The following is a 23,834-nucleotide window of genomic DNA, read 5'->3' as shown; positions in this document are numbered from 1 at the left end:
AAGTTCATTAGAGTTACCAGCCTCAGAAATTGCAGCCTAAATAAATGCTTCAGAGTTCAAGTAACAGATATCTCAACAGCAACTGTCCAGAGGAGACTGTGAATCAGACCTTCACGATCAAATTGCTGCCAAGAACACACTACTAAACATGAGCAATTGCCATTAGACCAGTGGAAACTTGTCATTTGGTCTCGAGTCCAAATGTAAGATTTTTGGTTCCAACTGCTGTGTCTTTCTTTGTGAGACGCGGTGTGGGTCAACGGATGATCTCCGCATGTGTATTTTCCACCGTAAATTATAGAGGGGGAGGTGCTATGGTGTGAGGGTGCTTGCTGGTGACACCGTCTGATTTATTTAGAATTCAAGGCACACTTAACCAGCATGCCTACCACAGCATTCTGCAGCAATACGCCATTCATGTGGTTTGTGCTTAGTGGGACTATCATTTGTTTTTCAACAGGACAATGACCCAATACACCTCCAGGCTGTTTAAGGGCTATTTTACCAAGAAGGAGAGTGATGGAGTTCTGCACCAGATGACCTGGCCTCCGCAATCGCCGGGCCTCAACCCAATTGAGATGGTTTGGGATGAGTCGGAACGCAGAGAGAAGGAAAAGCAGCCAACAAGTGCTCAGCATATGTGGGATGTCCTTCAAAACTGGTGGAAAAACATTCCAGGTGAAGCTGGTTGAGAGAATGCCAAGAGTGTGCAAAGCGGTCATCAAGGCAAAGGATGGCTATTTTAATAATCTCACATATAAATATATATTTTTGGTTGCTCTATGATTTCATATGTGTTATTTAATAGTTATGATGTCTTCACTATTATTATACAATGTAGAAAATAGTAAAAAGTTTAGAAAAACCCACCACAACACTACAAATGAAGCCACGCGTTATTGACATGCGTATTATTCATTTAAGGTCCAGCCGTGCTGCCCTGTTCTGGGCCAGTTGTAATTTTCCCAAGTTCTTCTTTGTGGCAACTGACCAGTAGTCCAGAAGCGACAAAACTAGGCCTGTAAGACCTGCTTGCGGGGAACCATAATAAATACACGAAAGAACAGACAACTCGTTGCGGGTACAGTAAACAACAAACCAATAGGACCTAGGCAAGCTAGCCCCCGCCGAGGCGGAATCAAAGCAGTTCTTACCAGAGTGGTTCCCGGAGAAGAATTCGTCCTCTTCGCCATCCATTTGTCTGAAAAACACTATGGACAATCAGCTCAGTACTTAGGCTCGCCGATTAATCATGGTTATCTGTGTTTATTAAATCAATGAGAAAATATAAGTTCTGAAACAAGAAATCTACACCGACAAAATAATAGGCCAACCTGCTAGGTAGTTAGCAACCACAACTTGAACGTCAAGATCTAGCTAATTAACTAATACCATCTGGTCAAAAAGCTAGCCAGCAATGATAGTGTACCATGCAGGTCAACAAATTAAAACAATAGCTAATTGATCAACATTAGCAAGTACCTGAAGAAAAACAGTCCTGCGATGTTTCAAATGGCGTCAAAGGACTGGGGCCGTAATATGCGCATGCGTTTAGTTTTGGTCGCGCTTCGATATACGTAGTTCCTATGCGTCTTTACTTGCATTGAAATTCTTTGGTACTTCTGTTGTTGTTGTTTTTTATTTAAGCTTTGTTTAACTGGGCAAGTCAGTTAAGAACAAATTCATTATTTACAATGACGGCCTACCAGAAGGCAAAAGGCACCCTGCAGGGACGGGGGCTGGGATTAAAAAATAAAATATAGGACAAAACACAGATCACAAGACACCACAACACGACATAAAGAGAGACCTAAGACAACAACAGCATAGTAGCTGTTTCAATATGCTTTGTGTTGGTTGTAGTCACGACAGACAAAGATATATAGTTAAGCAAACTTTACTATGCATGTTGTCTTTTTTTTATTAACAACAAATCAATACAGAAAGTACATGAGGGAACACAAGTATATATACATTATAAACAATGGACTATCGAGCTAGGGGGTACAATATCACATTACAATTACACAAGGACCTTAAGGGACATACATACACTTACAATTCTAACAGCTTTTTTGTTAGTAGAGTATTTAACGGTCTTAAAATACAGTTCAATTTCTTTTTGTAGGGTAAGAAAATTTGTTTTTTTGTACATTTACATTTGTGTATATGAAATTTGGCCAAAAGAATAATGAAATTAATTACATAAAAATGTTTCAGCTTATTTCTATCGTATGCAAAGAATCCAAGCAGTACATCTCTCCACAATAGTGTAAAATCTTCATAAATGTGTTCAATTATAAATCTACTGATGTCTTACCACAGTTTTCATACATGAATACAATGCCAAAAAAGATGCAACACTGTTTCTGGGTGGTCATTACAAAAGGAGCAATTTGAGTTGATGTTTTCCTTAAACTCCTTCATATAGCGGTTGGCAGGATAATATTTATGAATAATTTTAAAGGAAACTTCCTTAATTTTGTTAACAAGTAGGAAAGTGTGTGGCAACCTCCAAACTTTTTTCCAACCGATATTATCAATAAATCCATTACAATAAGGCATGACATAAGGTATAGATACAACATCCTGCTGAAACCAGATTCACATCGCTCTGTTGTTGAATGGACCAAAAGAGAAACAAATATTTCCTACTGATGAGTCAACAGGGTCAATAGAAGGTAGGCTCTGAGGGTCAGGTCTTGACACGTTTCTGAATAACAGAGCAACACCTGAGGGAATGGCGTCTAAAACAATTGCAAAATCTTTAGGTGTTACAGGGACCTTATAAAGTGATAAGAATTCCTTATTTACATTTACATTTAAGTCATTTAGCAGACGCTCTTATCCAGAGCGACTTAGAAATTGGTGCGTTCACCTTAAGACATCCAGTGGAACAGCCACTTTACAATAGTGCATCTAAATCTTTTAAGGGGGGTGAGAAGGATTACTTTATCCTATCCTAGGTATTCCTGAAAGAGGTGGGGTTTCAGGTGTCTCCGGAAGGTGGTGATTGACTCCGCTGTCCTGGCGTCGTGAGGGAGTTTGTTCCACCATTGGGGGGCCAGAGCAGCGAACAGTTTTGACTGGGCTGCGCGGGAACTGTACTTCCTCAGTGGTAGGGAGGCGAGCAGGCCAGAGGTGGATGAACGCAGTGCCCTTGTTTGGGTGTAGGGCCTGATCAGAGCCTGGAGGTACTGAGGTGCCGTTCCCCTCACAGCTCCGTAGGCAAGCACCATGGTCTTGTAGCGGATGCGAGCTTCAACTGGAAGCCAGTGGAGAGAGCGGAGGAGCGGGGTGACGTGAGAGAACTTGGGAAGGTTGAACACCAGATGGGCTGCGGCATTCTGGATGAGTTGTAGGGTTTAATGGCACAGGCAGGGAGCCCAGCCAACAGCGAGTTGCAGTAATCCAGACGGGAGATGACAAGTGCCTGGATTAGGACCTGCGCTGCTTCCTGTGTGAGGCAGGGTCGTACTCTGCGGATGTTGTAGAGCATGAACCTACAAGAACGGGCCACCGCCTTGATGTTAGTTGAGAACGACAGGGTGTTGTCCAGGATCACGCCAAGGTTCTTAGCGCTCTGGGAGGAGGACACAATGGAGTTGTCAACCGTGATGGCGAGATCATGGAACGGGCAGTCCTTCCCCGGGAGGAAGAGCAGCTCCGTCTTGCCGAGGTTCAGCTTGAGGTGGTGATCCGTCATCCACACTGATATGTCTGCCAGACATGCAGAGATGCGATTCGCCACCTGGTCATCAGAAGGGGGAAAGGAGAAGATTAATTGTGTGTCGTCTGCATAGCAATGATAGGAGAGACCATGTGAGGTTATGACAGAGCCAAGTGACTTGGTGTATAGCGAGAATAGGAGAGGGCCTAGAACAGAGCCCTGGGGGACGCCAGTGGTGAGAGCGCCTTATAACTGAGTAAAAGACCCTCTGCATTTACCAGTTGTCTCATCAATAGGATATTATTTCGGAACCAATATTCTAAAAACAAAGAAGTATTTTTATACAATATATCACGATTATTCCATATATAATATCTGTGTGGAGGAAAATTGTGTTTATAAATTAAAGACCATGACAAGAAAACCTGCCGATGAAAAGCAGAATGTTTCACTGGAACTTTTTCAATATTATAATTGCAAAAAACATGAAGTTAAGGCCACCAAAAGTAGAGAAGACTAGGAATAAAATTAGGAATAAAATTCCAGATAGAAGTGGGTCTTCTTAGGAATTGTTTTATCCATTTGATCTTAAAAGTATTATTTCAGGTAGTAAAGTCCAGACAATTCAGCCCACCATTCTTATAAGTGTTCATTGCAACAGTTTTCCTAATGTAATGGGTACGGTTTCTCCACAGAAAGTTGAAAAGCCTCTGGTCTATCTCCTTGCTTATTTTACTGTCACGATATAAAGATAGAGCGCCATGTCTAGAGATACCTTCTACCTTTTAAAGATAAGTCCCTCTGTAGCCATTGATTTAGCTTCTTCTGGGTAAAAAAAAAAGAGGGTTAAAATTTTGTAAGCCTCTAGACTTCTGATCCTTTGTAATGGTTATGCCTAAATATGTATACCATAATATTAACGTGTCACACAATATTTGACAGCTATGAGTTCACATTTATTAATGTTAAGATGTAGACTAGACGCTTTGGAAAAGGATTGTATCACATTGATCGATATAGGAATTTGGTTAGCGTCTTTCAGAAAAGTGTAGTATCGTCAGCCAGCTGGCTTATAAAAAATTCTTTATCAGCTATGGAAATACCTTGTACAGGACTATTATTTAAAGAATTTGCAAGAAGTTGGGTGATTCATAAAAATAGGTACGGAGAGATAGGACAACCTTGCCTAATTCCTCTCTTTAACTCAAATCTAGGTGAGGTGCCATATTTCAATTTGATAGAGCTGTTAGAGTCTTAATAGCCTTACAGAAAAAATCCCCAAAACCAAGTCTAACAGGGGAGTGGAAGAGAAACTGATGCTCTACTGTGTCAAATGCTTTATAAAAATCTAAAAATAATATGAAGCTATCCTCGGTTATTAGGTCTGAGTAGTCAAGTATGTCTAATACTAGTCTGACATTGTTAGAAATATGTTTGTTCCTCATGAAGCCAGACTGTGTATCACCAATGATTGCAGCCAGTAATTCTTTAATTATTTTTGCAGTTAGTAAGGCAGTTATCGATTGAGCAGCACTTCTTTTTTTAGACTTAGGTATCAGTGTTGTTAACCCCTGACTCATTGTAGGAGGGAGAACATTGTTTTTAATACTCTCTAAAAATACTTCAAATAGGAAGGGAGCTACTTGTTCAGAAAATAATTTGTAAAATTCTGATGTAATTCCATCAACACCTGGTGATTTATTGTTCTTTAGATGTTTGATAGACTCTATAATTTCTTCAACTTTGATGGGTTCGTCACACTGTTTAGATTCTATATCACCGATAGAGTGAACATTATTCAGTGAGTTAAAAAAACATATCTGTGGATTCCTGACAGTACGTAGAGCTATACAATTTTCTGCAAAAATTGCTACAGTATTTAGCGATTCATTTTTGGTCATCTGTAATAACACCCATGTTTAACTTATGGATAGTGTTATTTTTAGAGTGAAATTTCTCAAGTCTAAAGAAATAGGATGAATTCTGTTCTCCCTCCTCAATCCATTTTTTCCTAGATCTAATAAAGACTCCTTCTGCTTTTAATCTATATATATTATCCAGTTTATTTTGTAACCCAATTAGTTCCATCTTCTCCTCCCCCGAGAGGCCAGCTGGGGACCTCTGAGAAAGGGAAGTTATCTTAATGATCACCTTTTCCTCCTCAGCTCTTCTGGTCTTAGCAAGATTACTACCATATTTTCGAAGGTATTTGGACACCTCAAATTTAAAGAGCTCCCAGTTCTTGCAATAAGATTTTTCTTCACAAGCCCTTTCCCAAAAGTGTGAGAGCAGATCTTTAACCTCAAATTTAACTATATTATTATTTAATAATGAGCTATTTAGCTTCCAGTAGGATTCTCTACCAAGGTTAGTATCAGGGGTAAATATTTTGATATCAATGTAAATGGCCCTATGGTCTGTGAGGGGAGTAGTAGAAATATTTGTGGTAACACACTCACTGTCAATACATTGGGATATAAGCCAAAAATCTATTCTGGATTGTCTGGAACCTGTTTTGTTACTCCAAGTGAATGGATGATCTGTCAGCCGGAAACCTCTCTCTCCATATATCAGTAAGATCAAACTTTTCCATAAAATTATTAAACCCAAATTCTGATTGATTGGCCTACCTGGGGACCACCTATCAGTTGAATTATCTATAGTAATGTTAAAGTCCCCTCCTATCAATAATAACGAATTGGGAAATTTAGATAACCAATGAAGTATATGTTTCTCTATAGATTCAAGCAACTCATCATTCTCATGTTTGGTGTTGTACCCGTAGAAGTTTACAGTAATGAGTGTAATGGCATTGTATCTGATCACAAGACAAATAAAGTGACCAAAGTGGTCACATTCCGAGTGTAGAATATTACCACCAAAGGTATTTTTCAATGTAGTGACACCAGCGGAGCGTTCAGATCCATGGGAAAGCCAAATATCGTTGCCTCACTGCGACCTCCAGAAGTTGGCATCAGCCGAAATTGAGTGAGACTCTTGAAAAAAGCTAAAATCTGTTAGAAATTGTTTAGCAAATAAAAATAAGGCCTTGCGCTTCACATTGTTTCATAACCCCCTAGCATTAAGAGAAGGTATAGACAAAGACAAAACAACAAAGATGATATAAAAGTATAAACTGTAGTAGGATGAGTCAAAGACGTAGGAGCAGTGAACGTAAACAATAAAGAACCGAGATCTGCACCATTTAAGTCTATTTAAAGTGAAAATAGCTTATTCCATAAACTTTGAGCTAGACGTTATCTGGCATTGATATTCAACTCAACTGAAAATTATGTTCAAGACCAAACCAAGGGTTCTTGTAGTAAGACAGACTAAAAACCCAGGAACTATTCTGAGAAATAAAATACAAAATAATATTTAAATAAAAGGGTACCTACTATTTTAAGTGCATATGAAAACTGATCATACATTTTTTTTAATAAAAAATGTTTTACATATACATGTTCCTACCTTTTTCACTTGGAAATAAGTATTAATAACTAAATAAAACAATACCCATGTAAAGTCAGAGCAGACCTGTATGCCCTTTAAAACAGTATCTTAGTTACTGTATATATAAAAAATAAATACAGCTTTCAGCCTTCTTCGTAAGTTTGTAAACAAAATATGTATTCTGGTCTGGTCATACAAGAACAAGCTAATACATTATTGAGGTACCGGAGTGTTCTGAAAAATAGTCACCTGATGATTGTTAGGTAAACAATATAAGGAAAATGAGAATACAATGGCTGAAACCATCAATCTGTTCCTTCTGGTGAGATTTTAGGGAGGAATATGGATTTCTGAACTGTTGATGAAGCCTCGTTCTCCGACGAAGTAGGCAGCCTTTCCCTCAATTCCTGCTATCTTGATCGTTGGCCACAACTTCAAATCAAATCAAATGTATTTGTCACATACACATGGTTAGCAGATGTTAATGCGAGTGTAGCGAAATGCTTGTGCTTCTAGTTCCGACAATGCAGTAATAACCAACAAGTAATCTAACTAACAATTCCAAAACTACTGTCTTATGCACAGTGTAAGGGGATAAGAATATGTACATAAAGATATATGAATGAGTGATGGTACAGAGCAGCATAGGCAAGATACAGTAGATGGTATCGAGTACAGTATATACATATGAGATGAGTATGTAAACAAAGTGGCATAGTTAAAGTGGCTAGTGATACATGTATTACATAAGGATGCAGTAGATGATATAGAGTACAGTATATACATATTCATATGAGATGAATAATGTAGGGTATGTAAACATTATATTAGGTAGCATTGTTTAAAGTGGCTAGTGATATATTTTACATCATTTCCCATCAATTCCCATTATTAAAGTGGCTGGAGTTGAGTCAGTGTGTTGGCAGGAGAGGGCTCAGAACGCACCCTTGTGGGGCCCCAGTGTTGAGGATCAGCGGGGTGGAGATGTTGTTGCCTACCCTCACCACCTGGGGGCGGCCCGTCAGGAAGTCCAGTACCCAGTTGCACAGGGCGGGGTCGAGACCCAGGGTCTCGAGCTTGATGACGAGCTTGGAGGGTACTATGGTGTTAAATGCCGAGCTGTAGTCGATGAACAGCATTCTCACATAGGTATTCCTCTTGTCCAGATGGGTTAGGTTCTAATGAACTCGCACACCGAATCAGCGTATTCGTCAATGTTGCTGTCTGACGCAATACGAAACATATCCTAGTCTACGTGATGGAAGCAGTCTTGGAGTGTGGAATCAGCTTGGTCGGACCAGCGTTGGACAGACCTCAGCGTGGGAGCTTCTTGTTTTAGCTTCTGTTTGTAGGCAGGGATCAACAAAATGGAGTCGTGGTCAGCTTTTCCGAAAGGAGGGCGGGGCAGGGCCTTATATGCGTCGCGGAACTTGTTCCTTCTTTCTATGTCCTCCGGGCTGAGATGCTCGGCGAAATGCATACCATGGCTCTGAAGGAAGGCGTTCTTCCTAGCAGCTTTCCAGACAGCATCCCTGTAGAATCTGGCAGTGAAGAGGATGATGATACACCTTGGTCTTGAATCGTTTTGCTGTTGCTTCTTGCCGAGACGATGCACAACGTCGATGGTATCACCAACTTTGTTCTTCTCTGCAGGCATAACTTCTTGGCAGATGCGGATAGCCTCTCCACGCACATCTTCATTCTCCACCTCTGGCAAGCCTTGGAGTCTCAGGTTCCATCTTCTTGTGTATTATTCCAGATCAGTGAGACGTCTATGGTAGACATTGTTATTTTTTTCCACCTTTTTTTCTACTTTTGCCACTCTCGTGTTCACATCCTTGATTTCACCACATGCAAACTCCACAGTCTTTTTCAAGCCTTCGATAACCATGGTGTTTGTTATGGGTGTAAGATGGCACAGTGATGCCATCTGTTGGTAAATGTTCATTACTGCAACTCATGTGTTTTACCGGTGTGCTCAGATACCCGGATGTATTGTGATGTACTGAACAAGACTGGTTACTAGCATCAATGCCCCTGTCTCGTCATTTAACATTCAAACATGGTGTCAGAATCGGATAACTAACCATGCTTTCCACAAATTAGAGTCACCTGTTCTGGTTTACCAAACAAATGCTTATTTGAGTAAAATTTAGCCGGAATTGGCCTTAGCTAGAGTGAGTTTGCTAGTTAGCTTCAGTGTTGTTAGCACCGGTTAGACATGGCAGCGAACATTCCCCCTCCCGCCGCTATGAAGCTCAGCGGGGATTGGAGCACGAACTGGGATACGTTTAGAGGTGAATGGGAGGACTATGCGCTAGCAACTGGACTTCTGGAAAAGGACGATGAGGTAGTGGCTGCCACTTTGAGGACTATAATGGGAACTGAATGGCAACACGTATACAAACACAACCTGAACCTAACAGCAGCTCAGCAAGGTAACGCTATAGCTATTCTTGATGCTCTTGAACATTACTTTAAGCCAGCAAACAAGAGGACGGGGAGTCCATTGACAGCTTTGTCACTAGGTTAAGGGAAAAGGCAGCTATATGTGACTCTGGTGCTTTAAGGAGAGATAAGATTGTGTGTGGCATAACTGATGAGGGCACCCGCAGACATTTGCTGAGAGAACGTGACCTGACGCTGGTCTTGGCAGTGGAGACATGCCGTGCAGCAGAGCTTACTGATAAGGTCCATGGAGCTAGAAAGGCAACATATGGACAATGTCAATGCTACATTCAGGCAGCCAGTAAAGAAATTCCCCTTTGCCACAGCTAATGCTAATACTACAGCCAACTTTGCAGTAGACAACCCCAATACATGCCGATATTGTGGCATTTCTCATGGACGAGGAAAAGAACACTGCTCAGCCTATGGAAAAATATGCAAATCCTGTGGTACAGCTAATCACTTCGCAAGGGTCTGCATGAAAAGCAAGAGAAAGGAGGGTAAAGTGCACTCCATGGAAACAAACACAGATGAAGGGAACAACAGCACAGAGGATGTATATACTAGCGAGTGCATAGGGTCAGTGAGGGCAAAAGTGGTTTCTCATTCTGCTACTTAATAATAAACCACAGCAATGCCAGCTAGATTCAGGGCCACATGCAACGTTATGAGCCTTAAAGACAAAAGGACAGAGACAAACTCACACAGAGTAGCACCAAGCTGAAACTGTACTCAGGCCAGTTCATGACCTCTTTAGGCCTGTTTGTGACAGAGTGTGTTTTACGTGGCCAGAAACACACCCTTGAGTTTGAAATAGTTGAGGCTAGTTGAGGCTAGTCAACAGCCATTACTGTCAGGTTCTACATGTGAGCGCCTTGGGCTTATTAACTTCACCATCCCAGCTGATCTTAACATTATAGACAAAGTCCAGTGTGCACCACGCAATGTACCAGTGGCCATGAAATATTTTATTTTATTTTTTTATTTCACCTTTATTTAACCAGGTAGGCTATTTGAGAACAAGTTCTCATTTGCAACTGCGACCTGGCAAAGATAAAGCATAGCAGTGTGAACAGACAACACAGAGTTACACATGGAGTAAACAATTAACAAGTCAATAACACAGTAGAAAAAAAGGGGAGTCTATATACATTGTGTGCAAAAGGCATGAGGAGGTAGGCGAATAATTACAATTTTGCAGATTAACACTGGAGCGATAAATCAAATCAAATCAAATTTTATTTGTCACATACACATGGTTAGCAGATGTTAATGCGAGTGTAGCGAAATGCTTGTGCTTCTAGTTCCGACAATGCAGTGATAACCAACAAGTAATCTAGCTAACAATTCCAAAACTACTGTCTTATACACAGTGTAAGGGGATAAAGAATATGTACATAAGGATATATGAATGAGTGATGGTACAGAGCAGCATACAGTAGATGGTATTGAGTACAGTATATACATATGAGATGAGTATGTAGACAAAGTAAACAAAGTGGCATAGTTAAAGTGGCTAGTGATACATGTATTACATAAGGATGCAGTCGATGATGTAGAGTACAGTATATACGTACGCATATGAGATGAATAATGTAGGGTAAGTAACATTATATAAGGTAGCATTGTTTAAAGTGGCTAGTGATATATTTACATCATTTCCCATCAATTCCCATTATTAAAGTGGCTGGAGTTGGGTCAGTGTCAATGACAGTGTGTTGGCAGCAGCCACTCAATGTTAGTGGTGGCTGTTTAACAGTCTGATGGCCTTGAGATAGAAGCTGTTTTTCAGTCTCTCGGTCCCAGCTTTGATGCACCTGTACTGACCTCGCCTTCTGGATGATAGCGGGGTGAACAGGCAGTGGTTCGGGGTGGTTGATGTCCTTGATGATCTTTATGGCCTTCCTGTAACATCGGGTGGTGTAGGTGTCCTGGAGGGCAGGTAGTTTGCCCCCGGTGATGCGTTGTGCAGACCTCACTACCCTCTGGAGAGCCTTACGGTTGAGGGCGGAGCAGTTGCCGTACCAGGCGGTGATACAGCCCGCCAGGATGCTCTCGATTGTGCATCTGTAGAAGTTTGTGAGTGCTTTTGGTGACAAGCCGAATTTCTTCAGCCTCCTGAGGTTGAAGAGGCGCTGCTGCGGCTTCTTCACGACGCTGTCAGTGTGAGTGGACCAATTCAGTTCGTCTGTGATGTGTATGCCGAGGAACTTAAAACTTGCTACCCTCTCCACCACTGTTCCATCGATGTGGATAGGGGGGTGTTCCCTCTGCTGTTTCCTGAAGTCCACAATCATCTCCTTAGTTTTGTTGGCGTTGAGTGTGAGGTTATTTTCCTGACACCACACTCCGAGGGCCCTCACCTCCTCCCTGTAGGCCGTCTCGTCGTTGTTGGTAATCAAGCCTACCACTGTTGTGTCGTCCGCAAACTTGATGATTGAGTTGGAGGCGTGCGTGGCCACGCAGTCGTGGGTGAACAGGGAGTACAGGAGAGGGCTCAGAACGCACCCTTGTGGGGCCCCCGTGTTGAGGATCAGCGGGGAGGAAATGTTGTTGCCTACCCTCACCACCTGGGGGCGGCCCGTCAGGAAGTCCAGTACCCAGTTGCACAGGGCGGGGTCAAGACCCAGGGTCTCGAGCTTGATGACGAGCTTGGAGGGTACTATGGTGTTGAATGCCGAGCTGTAGTCGATGAACAGCATTCTCACATAGGTATTCCTCTTGTCCAGGTGGGTTAGGGCAGTGTGCAGTGTGGTTGAGATTGCATCGTCTGTGGACCTATTTGGGCGGTAAGCAAATTGGAGTGGGTCTAGGGTGTCAGGTAGGGTGGAGGTGATATGGTCCTTGACTAGTCTCTCAAAGCACTTCATGATGACGGAAGTGAGTGCTACGGGGCGGTAGTCGTTTAGCTCAGTTACCTTAGCTTTCTTGGGAACAGGAACAATGGTGGCCCTCTTGAAACATTTGGGAACAGCAGACTGGTATAGGGATTGATTGAATATGTCCGTAAACACACCGGCTAGCTGGTCTGCGCATGCTCTGAGGGCGCGGCTGGGGATGCCGTCTGGGCCTGCAGCCTTGCGAGGGTTAACACGTTTAAATGTCTTACTCACCTCGGCTGCAGTGAAGGAGAGACCGCATATTTTCGTTGCAGGCCGTGTCAGTGGCACTGTATTGTCCTCAAAGCGGGCAAAAAAGTTATTTAGTCTGCCTGGGAGCAAGACATCCTGGTCCGTGACTGGGCTGGGTTTCTTCTTGTAGTCCGTGATTGACTGTAGACCCTGCCACATGCCTCTTGTGTCTGAGCCATTGAATTGAGATTCCACTTTGTCTCTGTACTGACGGTTAGCTTTTTTAATAGCCTTGCGGAGGGAATAGCTGCATTGTTTATATTCTGTCATGTTTCCGGTCACCTTGCCCTGATTAAAAGCAGTGGTTCGCGCTTTCAGTTTCACGCGAATGCTGCCATCAATCCACGGTTTCTGGTTAGGGAATGTTTTTATCGTTGCTATGGGAACGACATCTTCGACGCACGTTCTAATGAACTCGCACACCGAATCAGCGTATTCGTCAATATTTTTATCTGACGCAATACGAAACATGTCCCAGTCCACGTGATGGAAGCAGTCTTGAAGTGTGGAGTCAGCTTGGTCTGACCAGCGTTGGACAGACCTCAGCGTGGGAGCCTCTTGTTTCAGTTTCTGCCTGTAGGCAGGGATCAACAAAATGGAGTCGTGGTCAGCTTTTCCGAAAGGGGGGCGGGGCAGGGCCTTATATGCGTCGCGGAAGTTAGAGTAACAGTGATCCAAGGTTTTACCACCCCTGGTTGCGCAATCGATGTGCTGATAAAATTTAGGGAGTCTTGTTTTCAGATTAGCTTTGTTAAAATCCCCAGCTACAATGAATGCAGCCTCCGGATAAATGGTTTCCAGTTTGCAAAGAGTTAAATAGCCATCGACGTGTCTGCTTGGGGGGGATATATACGGCTGTGATTATAATCGAAGAGAATTCTCTTGGAAGATAATGCGGTCTACATTTGATTGTGAGGAATTCTAAATCAGGTGAACAGAAGGATTTGAGTTCCTGTATGTTTCCTTCATCACACCATGTCTCGTTAGTCATGAGGCATACGCCCCCGCCACTCTTCTTACCAGAAAGATGTTTGTTTCTGTCGGCGCGATGCGTGGAGAAACCCGTTGGCTGCACCGCATCGGATAGCGTCTTCCCAGTAAGCCATGTTTCCGTGAAGCAGAGAACGTTGCAGTCTCTGATGTCCCTCTGGAATGCTACCCTTGCTCGGATTTCATCAACCTTGTTGTCAAGAGACTGGACATTGGCAAGAAGAATGCTGGGGAGTGGTGCGCGATGTGCCCTTTTTCGGAGTCTGACCAGAAGACCGCTACGTTTCCCTCTTTTTCGGAGTCGTTTCCTTGGGTCGCTGCATGCGATCCATTCCGTTGTCCTGTTTGTAAGGCAGAACACAGGATCCGCGTCGCGGAAAACATATTCTTGGTCGTACTGATGGTGAGTTGACGCTGATCTTATATTCAGTAGTTCTTCTCGACTGTATGTAATGAAACCTAAGATGACCTGGGGTACTAATGTAAGAAATAACACGTAAAAAAACAAAAAACTGCATAGTTTCCTAGGAACGCGAAGCGAGGCGGCCATCTCTGTCGGCGCCGGAAGAGAGATGATCAGATGGTCATGTACAGGTAGAGATATTGGTGTGCAAAAGAGCAGAAAAGTAAATAAATAAAAACAGTATGGGGATGAGGTAGGTAAAAATGGGTGGGCTATTTACCGATAGACTATAAACAGACTCACCCCATCGCGGCTAATTTGGCCTGCTAACTGCTAGCTTGTTTAGCTCCGGTCCGCTAACTGCTACCTTGTTTACCCCCGGCCTACGAACTTTCCAGACGTACAGCTATAGAATATACATCGCCTCGTGATCAATTTGATCGCTTATTAACGTTTACTAATACCTAAAGTTGCATTACAAAAGTATTTCGAAGTGTTTTGTGAAAGTTTATCGTCAACTTTTTTAATTTAAAAAAATGACGTTACGTTATAAAACGCTATTTTTTTCCTTGATCACACAGTCTTCATAGATCGATATCTAGGCTATATATGGACCGATTTAATCGAAAAAAAAGACCCAATAGTGATGTTTATGGGACATCTAGGAGTGCCAACAAAGAAGATGGTCAAAGGTAATGAATGTTTTATATTTTATTTGTGCGTTTTGTGTAGCGCCGACTATGCTAATTATTTTGTTTACGTCCCCTGTGGGTCTTTTGGGGTGTTACATGCTATCAGATAATAGCTTCTCATGCTTTCGCCGAAAAGCATTTTAAAAGTCTGACTTGTTGCCTGGATTCACAACGAGTGTAGCTTTAATTCACTACCCTGCATGTGTATTTTAATGAACGTTTGAGTTTTAACTAGTACTATTAGCATTTAGCGTAGTGCATTTGCATTTCCAGATGTCTAGATGGGATGCCTGCGTGTCAGGTAGGAGCAAGAGGTTAAACACTAGTAAAACCAAATGCATGCTTTTCAACCTATCGCTGCCTGCACCCGCATGCCCGACTAGCATCACCACCCTGGATGGTTCCGACCTTGAATATGTGGACATCTATAAGTACCTAGGTGTCTGGCTAGACTGCAAACTCTCCTTCCAGACTCATATCAAACATCTCCAATCGAAAATCAAATCAAGAGTCGGCTTTCTATTCCGCAACAAAGCCTCCTTCACTCACGCCGCCAAGCTTACCCTAGTAAAACTGACTATCCTACCGATCCTCGACTTCGGCGATGTCATCTACAAAATGGCTTCCAACTCTACTCAGCAAACTGGATGCAGTTTATCACAGCGCCATCCGTTTTGTCACTAAAGCACCTTATACCACCCACCACTGCGACTTGTATGCTCTAGTCGGCTGGCCCTCTCTACATGTTCTTCCACTAACCTCACTGCAACTCCCCTCCAAGTCTCCGACCACTACCTTGTATCCTTTTCCCTCTTGCTCTCATCCAACACTTCCCACACTGCCCCTACTCGGATGGTATCGCGCCGTCCCAATCTTCGCTCTCTCTCCCCCGCTACTCTCTCCTCTTCCATCCTATCATCTCTTCCCTCTGCTCAAACCTTCTCCAACCTATCTCCTGATTCTGCCTCCTCAACCCTCCTCTCCTCCCTTTCTGCATCCCTTGATTCTCTATGTCCCCTATCCTCCAGGCCGGCTCGGTCCTCCCCTCCTGCTCCGTGGCTCGACGACTCATTGCGAGCTCACAGAACAGGGCTCCGGGCAGCCGAGCGGAAATGGAGGAAAACTCGCCTCCCTGCGGACCTGGCATCCTTTCACTCCCTCCTCTCTACATTTTCCTCTTCTGTCTCTGCTGCTAAAGCCACTTTCTACCACTCTAAATTCCAAGCATCTGCCTCTAACCCTAGGAAGCTCTTTGCCACCTTCTCCTCCCTCCTGAATCCTCCTCCCCCTCCCCCCCTCCTCCCTCTCTGCAGATGACTTCGTCAACCATTTTGAAAAGAAGGTCGACGACATCCGATCCTCGTTTGCTAAGTCAAACGACACCGCTGGTTCTGCTCACACTGCCCTACCCTGTGCTCTGACCTCTTTCTCCCCTCTCTCTCCGGTTAGCTGCTCAGATAGCAGATGTTTGAAGTTGGTGAGGGAGATAAAAGTCGCCAACTTCAGCTATTTTTGCAATTCGTTCCAGTCACAGGCAGCAGAGAACTGGAACGAAAGGCGGCCAAATGAGGTGTTGGCTTTAGGGATGATCAGTGAGATACACCTGCTGGAGCGCGTGCTACGGATGGGTGTTGCCATCGTGACCAGTGAACTGAGATAAGGCGGAGCTTTACCTAGCATGGACTTGTAGATGACCTGGAGCCAGTGGGTCTGGCGACGAATATGTAGCGAGGGCCAGCCGACTAGAGCATACAGGTTGCAGTGGTGGGTGGTATAAGGTGCTTTAGTGACAAAACGGATGGCACTGTGATAAACTGCATCCAGTTTGCTGAGTAGAGTGTTGGAAGCAATTTTGTAGATGACATCGCCGAAGTCGAGGATCGGTAGGATAGTCAGTTTTACTAGGGTAAGTTTGGCAGAGTCGAAAGCCTTGGCCAGGTCGATGAAGGCGGCTGCACAGTACTGTCTTATCTATGGCGGTTATGTTATCGTTTAGGACCTAGAGCGTGGCTGAGGTGCACCTGTGAACAGCTCGAAAACTGGATTGCACAGCGGAGAAGGTACGGTGGGATTCGAAATGGTCAGTGATCTGTTTATTAACTTGGTTTTCGAAGACTTTAGAGGAGGCAGGGCAGGATGGGTATAGGTCTATAACAGTTTGGGTCTAGAGTGTCACCCCCTTTGAAGAGGGGGATGACCGCGGCAGCTTTCCAATCTTTAGGGATCTTGGACGATACGAAAGAGGTTGAACAGACTAGTAATAGGGGTTGCAACAATGGTGGCGGATAGTTTTAGAAAGAGAGGGTCCAGATTGTCTAGCCCAGCTGATTTGTACGGGTCCAGGTTTTGCAGCTCTCTCAGAACATCTGCTATCTGGATTTGGGTGAAGGAGAAGCTGGGGAGGCTCGGGCAAGTAGCTGCGGGGGGGGCTGTTGGCCTATACCAATTTAGAGGCTAGGTCATGAAGGAAGGCTTGCTCAGCAAATCAAATTGTTTGGGGACAGACTTGGTGGAGACAACCGAGCACGGAAGGTGTTCCTTTGTAAAGATTGCCACTCCACCACCTTTGGAAGATCTGTCTTGTTATAACCAAAAAGGTTTATGTCAGTGTTCAAAACAATCTTTCTTAACCGTGTCTCAGGAGCTGTGAACTCACACTTTCAATTGATCAATTTTGGGTAAAAAAGCCTCTAGCATTACCGTGCAGAAAATAATTCCAGACAGACTAACTAGATAGCCAATTAGAATAACTTGTGAGAAACTGCTACAGTTAACTATAGCTAACAAAGCATTCATGTTGTTGTCACCTTTCCACCGGCACTGTAGATAGCCTTACAATCTTTTATATCCAACAATGAAAGAAATTAAAAAATGAATACATTTTAATTTTTTTGCTCGGCAAACTTGGGCCGCCAGTTGGGGAATCCTGGACTAAAAAAATCTGCACCATTGGAAAGCTGGGTAATTGTAAGCCATGTAATTGCAACAACATTTTAAAAAATGGTCTAAGAATAGCCTAATTGACAAATACCTTGATGTGCAAAGATCTCCCCTGAAACATGAATGTTTTAGCCTTATACTGCAGGCTATATAAACATGTCTAATTAGATAAGGTAGGCTACTTCAAAGCAAGTTATTTGTTTGAGCACTGATTCATTGAATGAAGGAATCATTTAAAAAAAGACAAAAGTATTTGGTTGTAATGTTGCAATACTTTATTTATATCAAGGGTGGCAACCATCCTCCAGGATAGCTACTGGGTTTGCAGGCTTTTGTTCCAGCCCTGGTCTTACCACATTGTAACCTAAACATCAGCTGCTCAACAGGACCTTGATGAGCAGACTTGGATCAAAAGCCAAGCCTGCACACCCAGGAGCTCTCCAGATGGAGGGATGACAACATGTGACTAACAGTGCAGTTCTTGATCAAGGGCACAATTGCAAGAGATGGTGGCCTACATGGGATCAGACACAGTAGCCTTCCAGTGTCAATAATACTTACTCTTACATGTAGGCTATAATAATAGTCATAAACATGTAGTTAAAAGTCATGGAGAAGTCATGGAAAATGGGTATAAACCCTTAACAATGAATAATCAGAGGTCTCTATAGCATAATGTAATTTGAGAACTTCAGTGAACATACAATAGTCTAATGGACCGACTTGGAAAAAGACACTGATAACACCTATCCAGGCACTTCTGATACGCAAACATTGTAGGGTTACGCCCGAGGAGAGAGTGGGGGGACAGTGAAAATAAGACAGTAATGGTAGCAGGAGTGCGAGTTAGAATGCAAGCCTGTTTGCCGGATTCAAACCCATTTTGATTGAACTGGGGTTAGACACACTAACCGCTAGACCACTAACCTCCCATGTTGAGTGAAGTATAGGCCTACCTGCGATGGAAAGGACGCCGTAAAAGCAGCTGTCCCTGTAGGGCAGCCTGAGGCAGTCACACAGCTGCACCTCGTGGCCCTGGCTCCGAGCTGAGTCCACAAGGGGGAGACACGTCACAGCCCAGCTTGAACACACTGCCATTGACGTGCAGGTACTTGCCATTGCCACAGCCTGTGATGTGGATGATGGCAGACAATCAACAACAAACACCAGGTCCCAGTTCTCTACCCTTCTCCCAAAGTGTGCACTTGCCATAACGGATTTCAAATAATTGGATTGGTGTAAACATTGGCTGTAGGGAGTTTCCACCATGGTTTATCCCTGACTGGAAATGTGCATGTGCATATGCACCCTTTGGGAGAATGGCGGAGAATCAGGATTCAGCCTAGATATCAACCCCAGGAGAAAGACATGCATGAGGCCAATACAAAATGGCACTACTTTTGGTGTGCTACTTGTGTTTTGACATTGACATCATGACTTGAAGCAAGGCCTCAGAATCAGAATGACTGGTACTTTCGAGTGTGAAAACCAATTCCTTAGCGTGAAATGAATGATATCACAACATCTTACAGTAGCCGACTGCATGCGTAAAACAAAAAAAAACGATTTGCTTGATGACAACGAAACATTGCATCAAGAAATCAATCAATAGCAGGTAGAAAACATACTCTGCCTAAGGTTATTGGCCTTTTTGTTCGTTTCAATTCAACTCGGGCAACAACAGATAGTGGTAAGACAGACAGAGGCCAGTAAAAAGCCAGACACATACCCACTTAATGCATGTCCATCAGTAGTAGAACAGACACAGTAGCGTACATACCCACGTCAGCGATGATACTGCTAGGCTCATGCTCCAGTAGGAACTGGCGCACCTTGGGCCAGGCCTTGTCGCGGCTGTCGTTAAAATAGGGAGCAATCTTCTCATAGACGCTGTGCACATGCTCCCTCTCCAGCCGAGTGGCAGCGTCCTCCATCACAAGCATCAAGGCTCGCTCATAAATTCAGCCCAACTCAGCCGCACAGCTACAGGGAAGACGATAACAACGGGTTGGATTTTCAAGGCAGAGGCTGCATCCCAAATGGTGCTCGTATTCCCGAAATAGATGCCATTTGGGACATAGCCAGTGGTTTTATGAGCTAAGTTCAGGACAGATAGTCCCTTGACCCATTTCCACCCCCAAAATCTGTTGTGTGTACAAAACAAGACCTTGGCCTTTTAGCTCAGGACAGGTTGTTGTTCCATTTCAAAAAAAAATCTGTAATTTTGTTCCTAAAGAACACAACCCTGGCCTTTTAATGTTCCTACATGATGAACAAAAGTATTCAATATAATGATCGGTGTGAGAATTACAATGTCAGTACAGATGTCAAACCCAGCAACATCACAGCAGATTTAGCATGAGGTCAAGTAAGGCTAAAGGATAACCAAAAGAGAGGATCCTAATGTCATTAGGGACAGACCGAAATGTACAGAACGGTACCTGGAGGTTTTAGTATTTAAAAAAAATCTAATCCAAGGGAGGGTCATGTAGTTTGTAATTAATGAAATTGTTACATTCCTCAGTGTTTCAGAATGAGTTGCTAATTAGAATATATATAATAAATATACACATAATAATAAATAAATACATATACACACAATTATAATAATACAATAAAAAAAATATACAGTTGAGGTCGGAGGTTTACATACACTTAGATTGGAGTCATTAAAACTCGCTTTTCAACCATCCACAAATTTCTTGTTAACAAACTATAATTTTGGCAAGTCGGTTAGGACATCTACTTTGTGCATGACACAAGTAATTCTTCAAACAATTGTTTACAGACAGATTATTTCACTGTATCACAATTCCACTGGGTCAGAAGTTTACATACACTAAGTTGACTGTGCCTTTAAACAGCTTGGAAAATGATGTCACGGCTTTAAAAGCTTCTGAAAAGCTAAATGACATCATTTGAGTCAATTGGAGGTGTACCTGTGGATGTATTTCAAGGTCTACCTTCAAACTCAGTGCCTCTTTGCTTGACATCATGGGAAAATCAAAACAAATCAGCCAAGAACGCAAAGAAAAAAAATGTAGACCTCCACAAGTCTGGTTCATCCTTGGGAGCAATTTCAAAACAACTGAAGATACCACGTTCATCTGTACAAATCATTTGGCATCATGAGGCAGGAAATTATGTGGATATATTGAAACAACATCTCAAGACATCAGTTAGAGTTAAAGTTAAAGTTAGAGCTGGGTTGCAAATGGGTCTTCCAAATGGACAATGACCCCAAGCATACTTCCAAAATTGTGGCAAATTGGCTTAAGGACAACAAAGTCAAGGTATTGGAGTGGCCATCACAAACCCTGACCTCAATCCTTTAGAAAATGTGTTGGTAGAACTGAAAAGGCGTGTGTGAGCAAGGAGGCCTACAAACCTGACTCAGTTACAACAGCTCTGTCAGGAGGAATGGGCCAAAATTCACCCAACATATTGTGGGAAGCTTGTGGAAGGCTACCCGGAACGTTTGACCCAAGTTAAACAATTTAAAGGCTATGCTACCAAATAATAATTGAGTGTATGTGAACTTCTGACCCACTGGGAATGTGATGAAAGAAATAAAAGCTGAAAGAAATAATTCTCTCTATTATTATTCTGACATTTCACATTCTTAAAATAATGTGGTGATCTAACTGACCTAAACAAGGGAATTTTACTAGGATTAAATGTCAGGAATTGTGAAAAACTGAGTTTAAATCTATTTGACTAAGGTGTATGTAAACTTCCGACTTTAACTGTAAACAATGAGCTGTCATCAACTGAGGTTTACTTCTAGGCCGGCGAGCCAATCATCAACCCTATATCATCCAAATCTAGTAGGTTGCCACTACCAGCAGAATCAGTTTTCACCATGAGCACTAAGCTGACACACACTGTTGTGAAGGAACTTTCTGAAACTGGCTAGACCCTTCATCGCTGTCCTTTCCCCTCCATCTGTCGGCCTATACTGTAATTCGACATTCAGCCGCAAATGTGCACAAGATGAACTAAACATTCAACACCAACTCTCAATACATACAGTTCCAAATATGACGCGATATTTCGCTCAGAATCAAATGTTTCATTATTTGAACCATAGAGAATGAGGCCTCTGGTGGCCAAAAGGCTATTTTAGCATGGGCAGCGCCATTGAGTGCTTCCGCCATGCTTCCACCATTTTAAAGTAGCCAAAGTAGTCAACTGGGTGGGGATTCCTCTGTTGTAGCCTCAATGGCGCTGCCCAAACTGTCACAGATTCTATAATGGCACAGATATAAAGATGCGCCCTCCATCTATCTCTATGATTTGAACAGACACAGCCTACTGAACTTTAAATCTCAGCAGTTACTAAAGGCTTTCTGCTGTGCAATGCGAGTCAGTTAGGTTAATGACGATACAAGGCCATTCACAGTCAGCTAGTGTTACTTCCTCTGCAGAGTAGCGATTAAAGAGGAACAGCCAGAGCAGGGCTTGAGCAATCCTACAGTTATAGGGAACATGCACAACATCTACCACCTGTGCTATAAGGGCAGGTCTCCTGGACACATTAAGCCTAGTCCTGGACTAAAAGCTATGTCAATGGCTAAATCACTGGAAGAGGGAGAGCACAATACTAAGTCTCATAAACCACAACAGAACCGGTTTTTCAGTGAAGCATGCCACTTAGATAGAGACAGTTGCTGACTCATTACCCAACGATTGACTATGGTCCCTAGAGTTCCATAGGGCAATTCCTCTAACAGAGTGAATAAGATTCAGATTTATCACTTTAAAACAAAAACCAAGGAGTGCAAAGTTAAACAAACCACACAACTCTATGCAGGACTACATTTAACAATGTTCACTGAATATTGTACAAAACCATATTTACTTGTACAGGGCAGATATAAAGTTTAGTAACAAAATGAAGGTTTGTGCCATCATTCTGTTACCAAACGTTGCATCTGAGCAGAAAAATCTGAGTCTCAGTGTCACTCTGTTAACGTGGAATTTCCCCATACAGTATTTACAAACAGATTATTTTACTTCTATTAGGCTGATAACGCTATAGAGGGACTCAGGGATCACAATAGAGATCATTCTTTTAGATCTGGGTTGACTACATTGATGTACCCTTACCCTACGAAAAGCTATATATACGGTTCTTCGTGTAGCATACTCAAATTTGTATTCCGTTCAATCGGCAACGTTATAACAATTTAACATGCATCATATTTACCGTATATTCTTCTGTCTGACAATTTTTCGTTTCGGTTACATGTCAGCAACAATAGCAAGATGGACAAATAGGAAGGCTTCGTTGATAAACGCTGAAATAAATTGCCGTTCTAACCTGTTTTGACTAGATGGGGTACAGTTTATGTCAGAATTGAGTTTCCGTAGCAGGTTAAAACAAAGGTTCGGGTTAGCTAAAATGCTAACTAATTCAACTACCATTCAGTCCGCGACCAAATCATACTGGCGGCGTCTAATCCATGATTGCCATTGGTCAGCTATCTCACATGACCAACACACAATACACACACATACAGTGACGATGTTCTGCGTATTGTTGGTGGGATGTTGATGGATTATTCTCATGACCCACAGAAAACTGGACACATGAATGTTCTTGCAACATTCCACTGAAACGTGTCCAGAACATTAATATCTTAAATTCTGAAAACATGGTAACCACATTCTAGGTAAATTCTAATTGACATTAAGGGGATGGTCTCTTGGAAACATTCCTTGCACATCAGGGGAACATTCCTATGAAAACATAGTTAATGACCTAATGAGACTCTTAAAGGAATGTTCTCTAAAGTTGGGGGAACTTTGTTAACTGGGTGCTCACATGTCCTGTCAGACAAAACTGTTCAAAGGAGCATGGTCTGAATGCACAATCATCACAATACTACAGGAACAATAAACAAATCACGGCTATTATACACAAAGGTGCTTTTCCATGAACCAGTTGGGCTGGGATTACCATTTACTACCACCAGATTATAACATATACCTGGCAGATTAAGGACACTCCATTAAGATGTCCCAGAATTTGTGCCATGCGCATTCTGGGATATTTGGGTGTTAGTTTGTGTTCAACTGGGGCAGTGATTACATGTTGTGTCCCT

The 23,834-nt window shown here is 42.7% G+C and overlaps 2 protein-coding genes across 5 annotated transcripts in view; both read right to left on the bottom strand.

Moving 5' to 3' along the window:
- Positions 1–1,571, bottom strand: part of LOC115106764 (protein IWS1 homolog) — a 40,512-nt gene extending 38,941 nt beyond the window's left edge. Inside the window, exons 1-2 of one of the 4 annotated variants that reach the window (XM_065008082.1) lie at positions 1,483–1,571; positions 1,155–1,201 (exon numbers count right to left, since the gene is read on the bottom strand). In XM_065008082.1, coding sequence (XP_064864154.1) covers positions 1,155–1,197 — 43 coding nt within the window. In that variant the 5' untranslated portion in view covers positions 1,198–1,201; positions 1,483–1,571. Of the gene's footprint in view, positions 1–1,154; positions 1,212–1,482 lie in introns of all 4 variants that reach the window. The other 3 variants (XM_029629827.2, XM_029629826.2, XM_029629825.2) reach the window with 3 other exon arrangements.
- Positions 1,572–18,000: 16,429 nt separating this feature from the next.
- On the bottom strand, positions 18,001–23,174 carry LOC115106760 (probable tRNA methyltransferase 9B). The gene is made up of 3 exons (XM_029629811.1): positions 22,937–23,174; positions 19,508–19,710; positions 18,001–18,855 (listed from the first exon to the last, which is right to left on the bottom strand). Exons 2-3 carry the CDS (start codon positions 19,668–19,670, stop codon positions 18,740–18,742), a joined length of 279 nt encoding a protein of 92 aa, XP_029485671.1. The 5' UTR covers positions 19,671–19,710; positions 22,937–23,174; the 3' UTR covers positions 18,001–18,739.
- Positions 23,175–23,834: the final 660 nt, after the last annotated feature.

The sequence above is a fragment of the Oncorhynchus nerka genome, linkage group LG23 (assembly GCF_034236695.1).
Source record: "Oncorhynchus nerka isolate Pitt River linkage group LG23, Oner_Uvic_2.0, whole genome shotgun sequence".
Taxonomy (NCBI): domain Eukaryota; kingdom Metazoa; phylum Chordata; class Actinopteri; order Salmoniformes; family Salmonidae; genus Oncorhynchus; species Oncorhynchus nerka.
Note: the sequence above shows the minus strand (reverse complement) of the source record. Positions and strands in the feature narration are given on the sequence as shown.